Source organism: Oncorhynchus keta, unplaced genomic scaffold, assembly GCF_023373465.1.
Source record: "Oncorhynchus keta strain PuntledgeMale-10-30-2019 unplaced genomic scaffold, Oket_V2 Un_contig_26212_pilon_pilon, whole genome shotgun sequence".
Taxonomy (NCBI): Eukaryota; Metazoa; Chordata; class Actinopteri; order Salmoniformes; family Salmonidae; genus Oncorhynchus; species Oncorhynchus keta.
The window spans coordinates 192,709-200,086 of record NW_026284845.1 but is presented as its reverse complement, the minus strand read 5'-3'; the positions used below and the strand labels follow the sequence as shown (position 1 = coordinate 200,086).

Genomic DNA, 7,378 nt, shown 5'->3' with positions numbered 1-7,378 from the left:
TTGAAGAATAGGCTCTTTGTGTGTTCGCAGTCAGTCAGACAGGAGCTGGACGACGGAAATGTTTGAATCATGTCAGAAGCTATACAGTATCCAGACCAATGTTATTAACAGATGTTGGAGAGGGGGTCTGAGACTGTTTCCTGCCACAGTTCTCGAAGAAATGCTATTTCACTCACTCAGCTCCTCCACGAGGGGAGGACATGCACGCCAACGCACGTATGCACAAGTACACGCAGGTTTGCACACACACACACACATACAGTGCCTTCAGTAAGTATTCAGACCCCTTGACTTATCTACGGTTTGTGTTACAGCCTGAATTCAAAATGTATTCAATTGTTGTTTTTCTCACCCATCTACACACAATACCCCATAAGGACAAAGTGAAAACATGTTTTCAAACATTTTAGCAAATTTAATTGAAAATTAAATACATAAATATCTCAGTCACATAAGCATTCACACCCCTGTTAGAATCACATTTGGCAGTGATTACAGCTGTGAGTCATTCTGGGTAAGTCTCGAAGAGCTTTGAATAACTGGATAGTACAATATTTTATGGCCGGCTGTATCACAACCGGCTGTGATTAGGAGTCCCATAGGTCGGAGCAAAATTGGCCGAGTGTCGTCCGGGTTTGGCGGGTGTAAGCAGTCATTGTAAATAAGAATTTGTTCTTAACTGACTTGCCGAGTTAAATAAAGGTTACATATGTTTTTAAATGATTAAAAGCTCTGTCAAGTTGGTTGTTGATCACTGCTAGACAGTGATTTAATTCAAAACCGTAACTAGGCCACTCAGAAACATTGACTGTCTTCTTGGTAAGCAACTCTCTGTGTTTTAGGTTATTGTCCTGCTGAAAGGTGAATTTGTCTCCCAGTGTCTGTTGGAAAGCAGACAACCAGGTTTTCCTCTGTTTTTTAAATATTTTTACCCATCTACCAATAGGTGCCCTTCTTTGTGAGGTTTTGTAAAACCTCCCTGGTCTTTGTGGTTGAATCTGTGTTTGAAATTCACTGCTGGACTGAGGGACCTTCCAGATGTGTGGGGTACAGAGAAATAAGGTCATCATTCAAAAATCATGTTAAACACTTTTATTGGAGAGTCCATGCAACTTATGTGACTTGTTAAGCTCAATTTTACTCCTGAACCTATTTAGGCTTGCCATAACAAAGGAGTAAAATACCTATTGACTTAAGACATTTCAGCTTTTCATTTGGAATGAATTAGTAAAACATAATTCCACCTTGACATTATGGTGTATTGTCTGTAGGCCAGTGACACAACATCTCAATTGAATCCATTTTAAACCCAGGCTGTAACAACAACATATGGAAAAGGAGTTTGAATACTTTCTGAAGGCTCTGTACACCTGTGCATAATCCTGCAGAGTGAACACCAACTTTATAATCAGATTTTTCAGAAAACAGTTGTTTTAATAATGGTAGAACCTTGGTAGTACAAAAAGCATATACTTTACAGTACAAAGTACAAGCCCTAACAAATTCCTTTAGAAATACAAAAATTAATTGCTCAATACACAACACGCAGTACAAAAGTATGGTGCACCTTCTCATCCATCCAAATACAGAACACAATTTATTTTGGAATTGCTACATGACATTACCAGTTGAAACGTAGAAAAATATACATTCAGGTCCATAGACTGTATAGGAAAAGCCTCTCTAAAGCCAGAAATAACAGATGTGTCAATGGGTTTGTAACTTAGCACTGTATACATCTGTGTATCTTCCCACTTTGATCTTGATTTATAGCTGACAAGCACGTTCTAGTCTAACGTTACCAAACAGCCAATGCAGCTGGATGATGCCGACTAGCAGGTTAGGATGGTAACCTGGTGATCTGTTGTTTCATCAGTTATAACACGGTCTTCAAAACAGAGACCCCCAAGTGCAACAGACGGTTCGTATCAATACAATAACTAACACAAGAGGAACACGAAGGACTGCATGAAGTCCTTTGCTTGGGGAAGAAGTCCATCACTGATTAGAGCTGCAGGTAGTTGGGTTCATGGTGGCATTCTTATAGTAGTGTTTTTGTATTGTAGTGTGTGATGGCATTTAAAATATGAATTCGAATCAGAACTAACAGATAGTTTCTACTTGACTGAGTAAGCCCAGAACAACAGCTACAGCTACAATGCCACTAAAACAGTGTGGAGATTTTCTACTCAAATTATAATCTTAGTCACAGGTGGCTCATGGCACCTTAATTGGGGAGGAGGGGCTTATAGTGATGGCTGGAACATAATTAATGGAACGGTATAAAACACTTGGTTTATATGACTTTTAACACCATTACATTTATTCCATTCCAGCCATTATTATGAGTCGTCCTCCCCTCACCAGCATCCTGTGATCTTAATATTGTTTGACATCTCCCTCCACATCCAGGTACCACAATGTTTAGGTGCATGCGTAGGTTTCCATTGTGTGTTTGTGTTTCAAAGAGCAACTGGTGGGTGAACAACACAGCATCCACTTCCTGTATAGGCTTCTGTTTGGGCACACTGTGTAGCTGTATGGGGTTATCACAACCGGCGTCTCGGAGTGTATCCCAAATGTCAAAAGTAGTGCACTGTATAGGGAATAGGGTGCCATTTGGGACACAGGCAGGCACAACATGGACCTTCGAGCCAGCGAAGTCCAGGTGTCCACAGGCATATTATTATTATGTACATATTATGCCTTCTTTAAGGCATTTCAAACAACAACAACAACATAGAAAACGTTGGGTGAAGTAAACGGAGGCGCACTCGCCACAACAACTCAACATGGTTGGAATGTCCAGTTTACAGTCTTAGTTCTAGAACAGAATGTCCAATCTTAATCCATGGCTTTCAATGCTCTCTCAATGCAGAGTTAACTTAGTGCAAATCAGTTCTGGAAGGTTTTTGTGAGTACCAGAAGAGTTGCTTAATTCACATTTTAATTTCTTCCACCTGGCTTGATGTTTAGTCATCATTCTTACAACATCAGTCTTTTGATGTGGTGATATTGCTGCAAGTGCACCACTACAGACTTGCTGAAGAGAGATATGTCTGAACTTGATGCGCTCATCAAAAACACCTGTAGCTATATCTGTCGCAATCATAGATCATTCACCTGTCTTTTTGAGGGTTTGCTCTTAGGCTTAGTTCATTGGCCAGAAGAGAGCTATAGATGTAGGCTAGTCGGCCGGAGGCCATTGGAGTTGAATTGCCAAACAGGAAGTGATGCCGTTTTCAGGTGGCCATATTGAGCACTCCTGTTGTCCACCACTTCAATATGAAGTTCACTCCATAGAAATACAATTACTGGAAGGGACAAAGCCCCTAATTCTATGGTTTACTCTCTTAAACACAGAGCTGCCCAAAGGGTCCTTCAGGTCTGTCTTTTCAGGAGGCCATATGGAGCACTTATGTTGTCCATCTTCTATAGGGAGTTAGTTCCCTGTCCATCACAGAGCTATCCACATTAGGCTCTTTAGACCTTGAAGAGCTTGGGGTAGAGAGTCTTTATGGGTGACTGAGCCGTGACGATGTTCCCAGAGGAGATCGTCGTCTCCAGGCCTTCCAGCTTCTTCGATGCCACCTCCGTCTTACTGAAGCTGCACTCCAGGAACGGCACCCCCATCCTCTTCACCTGCCCGTCCTTGGTCATGAGACACGGGCGGCAGAGCAGTTTTAAAATAGCGCGACGCATGTCTTTGCTGGTCAGGGTGTATATTATGGGGTTGAGGAGCGAGTTCACCATGGCAACACCCAGGAAGTAGTCCGCCTTGAGGAGCAGTCGGCAGCGGCGGGCAGGGCAGAATGAGTCTAGGCCGAGGAGGAGGAAGAGTGGCAACCAACAAGCGATGAAGACGCCAAGTACAATAGTGACTGTCTTGAGGAGCGCCATGTACTTCTGGGATTTCCTGGCGAGGCCTTTGCGAAGGCTTCCCTTTGCTCCTCCGAGGCGTTGGCGCTGGGTGTTAGTGCGCACGATACGGAAGACGCGGGCGTAGAGAACGACGATGGCGAGGAGCACGCCGCTGAACACGGACACGCAGCACAGGATGTAAGACTTGGCGTAGAGCGGGAGAACCGTGGAACAGCGGTCCAGGCGACCCATACAGTTCCAGCCCAGGACGGGGAGCACCCCCAGCAGCCCTGCTAACGCCCAGCTCCCCCCGATCAGAGCCAGCAGCCGACCCTTCTTTGCCCCGTGGTATGGTTTCATTGTCACCATGGTAACGTGGCGTTCTATCGCGATGGCCAATAGGCTGATGACGGAGGCGGCTAATGTGATAAAGACGCCTCCTTCCCTCAGAAACCAGAGTATTGGAGTTAGTCTCAGTGTATTAGGACCAGACATGATGATATTGGCCATGTAGGTGACACCGGCCAGGAGGTCTGACAGAGTCAGGTTACCTAGGAAGAAAATATAGAAAATTAATGGAATTGCATATGGTGGATTTTTTAAAATTATATTGTAACATAACATTTTTTTTAAAGTATAGTCATAAGTATAGTCAAGTATAGTCAATATAGTATAGTCAAGTTGTCCTCTGAAGAAAGGGGGTGGATGTAGGACAAAAACAACAACGGTTACCTAGGAGATAGTACATGGGCAGGTGGAACTTCTTATTGGTCCAGATGGCTATTAGAACCACAGCATTCTCCAGGACGATAAGAAGACACACTACCAGGAAGGCTATGGCTTCAGGTTTTAACCCTTCACGATACCGGTCTGTGTGGAGCTTGCCTGTGTAGTTGTAGTGCGTCACAATGACATCATTGTTCTGGTAATCCCAGAAGAATTGGAGCAGGCTTGGAGAGGAGGTGTTGGTGGGTAGAGAGCCTATAGATTCAGTGGGGAAGGTCCCAGCATAAGCAGCACGGGAGGCTTCCATCTCCATGTTTCTGTAGTTTGTTGTCTTCTTTAGTGAACTCTTTGGTTGACTTTTTAATACCTTATTCTAGGTATTAATTAACGCATAGTTTAACTTGTCATGCTTCAGTTACCGATCAATACCAGTTGGTATGGGGGCTCTCTGTGAGTTTCGCTCCATAGAATGACAGAACTATAATCCAATAGACAAGAAGAGTCAGGTAGTGGTTCTCTTTCCCCACGTCTCTGATCACAGGCGTTATGCTTGTCAATGCCACCAGAGGGTGCTCATGTGCTCTGTTTGAAGGAGTCTTGACTGAGCCGCTTATTGTCCAACTCCTGTGAATTAAATAATACAGAGGACATTAGGGTGAGAACAGTACAGTATGACTAATTACAAACACATAATGAAAAACAAATAAACAAACACATTTTAAAAAAATAACTAAAACATTTATCTACATTTTAATTTTAATTAAATGAGCCTATTGAAGGCAATCTTTAATTCGTTGTCCTAAAACGTTTGCTATAGTGATTCATTTTTTATTAAAACATTGGGCTTACGGGAAGTGTGGAGCAGAGGCGACATTGAGATAGCGACACATGCGCTTAGTTTAAAACACATAGTGACCACTTGGGGTAAAGGTTTTGACTGAGTTAGCGAGTACCTAAAGAGGCCATGTGAAATGTTTCAAGCTCTTTCCTTAACTACCTTAATTATGTTTAAAGAGTGAGTTAATCACGTTAACGATATTAGACATTCAGCGTCATAACAGTGCGCCTGTAAAGTTGGCACACGCGGACACTTTCACCTGCCAGCTTCGTCATAGCACAGTCGGGGTGAAATGTCAGTAGGTTGGAGTAAATTTGAGTTGCTCAAGTTTCCAGAAGGAAATCAATGTAAAATGTATGGAATTTAATCTGGAATGCATATACTTTCATAAATAATGTCTTGTCAAAAGAAATCGAAACCAGAGTGGAGAATGTCTTTGATCAGATAATGTTTATGTAAGAAAACCATTAAGTGTCAACCGGGTCGCATTCCTTTGAGTCTTGTGTTTTGAGAATGGATTTTTTTTTTCTTGCCTTGAGTCATATGGTAAGATTTAAAAAATGGCCTTGTCTGGAAACGTTAACTCGAATCTAATCTGACGTTTCAAGGTTCAAACTATAGAATTGCTAGGAATTAGAATACTCAATTTAATATGATGTATATGTTTCAAACAAACAACTAAACAATGCATAGCAACACAAATTACACAATATAGCCTGAAGTACATATAGAGAAGTCTAACTGTTCTTAAAAATATTATATAGTGACCGTTGTTGTATCTCACTGCACATTGCCATGGAATCACATCTCACTAAGCAAAATTGGTTCAGACGTTTTTTCAACGTCTTGTGCTCATATGCCTACATTTCCAATTCAGCCCATTGAACCTAATTGGTCAAAAGACTTACCCCATTGATCACATCATATCTTTATCAGAACTGATCTAATTGGTCAAAAGACTGCCTGTCTAAATTCAGCCTAATTGCCGTACGCTGATTACCCCAATAACGTCTCATTGCGATGGGCATGGTCTGTAAAGTTCCCACGGTCCACAGACCAAAAATAAGTTAACGGCTTGTGCATTCCACACAACAGGCTACATACATGTCAAACGAAATATCATAAACAGAAAGTGAAATTGGATTCAACCGAATTCAAACATGTTCTGAGAAGAGATTCAGCACACTGCAGACACCCTTATCTTTTACAACAGATATAAAGTAAGACGAAATTCTAGCGCGTAAAAGCAACGCATCCAATGACCGCGTAATTGGTCAAACGCATTCTATTAACATAGACTAGCACTGCGACATTGCATACAGAAATAAACCTACCTTGAATATTATTTGTAGAGATCTTATCAATGCGTTGAAGAGAATCCACACTAACCACCGCACAAGAGAGAACTGACAAGCAAGACACCGGAGCAGCAGAACCTAACTGAAACATCCAGGGGGTTGGTCTTAGCCCAATCTCTCTCTCTCACTCTCTTCCCTCTCTTTCTCACTCTCTCCTCTTTCTCACTCTCTCCTCTCTCTCTCTCCTCTCCCCCCTCTCTCTCCCCCTCTCTCTCTCTCTCCTCTCTCCCTCTCTCTCCTCTCTCTCTCTCTCCCCTCTCACTCTCTCTCTCTCTCTCTCTACACATTAACCATTGATGGTTTGGGACTCAATTCAACTTTTAAAATACAGGGACAAGCAGTACACGCAGGGAAAAGTGAGGAGGCAAGAGAAAAGCATATTGTCGAAGATTTGTGGTATTGTGGTTCCTTGAATGTTTTGGGGCCATAGAAATATAATTCATAGAATTTACCCACAGAACATATGGCTGGATTCTATAGTCTAATACTCATTTGATTATTTATTATGGTGCTTGTTTCATGGGAGACAGAACACATGAAACAGTTGTATCTCTCTGGCTTGATTATCGTAGATAGTTATCATCTGGAAGTGTAA

General features: G+C 42.2%; 1 protein-coding gene across 1 annotated transcript; it reads right to left on the bottom strand.

The window, feature by feature from the left end:
- Positions 1-2,106: 2,106 nt before the first annotated feature.
- LOC127922553 (sphingosine 1-phosphate receptor 1-like) lies at positions 2,107-6,901 on the bottom strand. Its single transcript, XM_052506399.1, has 3 exons — positions 6,760-6,901; positions 4,594-5,211; positions 2,107-4,412 (listed from the first exon to the last, which is right to left on the bottom strand). The coding sequence occupies exons 2-3, from the start codon at positions 4,898-4,900 to the stop codon at positions 3,484-3,486; spliced, it is 1,236 nt and encodes a 411-aa protein (XP_052362359.1). The 5' UTR covers positions 4,901-5,211; positions 6,760-6,901; the 3' UTR covers positions 2,107-3,483.
- Positions 6,902-7,378: the final 477 nt, after the last annotated feature.

What these genes read in the sequence shown, in the direction of transcription:
- LOC127922553 (XM_052506399.1), bottom strand. Translation starts at nt 4,900, where the DNA reads ATGGAGATGGAAGCCTCCCGTGCTGCTTATGCTGGGACCTTCCCCACT. An exon ending in GCCCATGTACTATCTCCTAG is followed by an intron (nt 4,413 to 4,593) that starts GTAACCGTTGTT and finishes TTTTCTTCCTAG; the next exon opens with GTAACCTGACTCTGTCAGAC.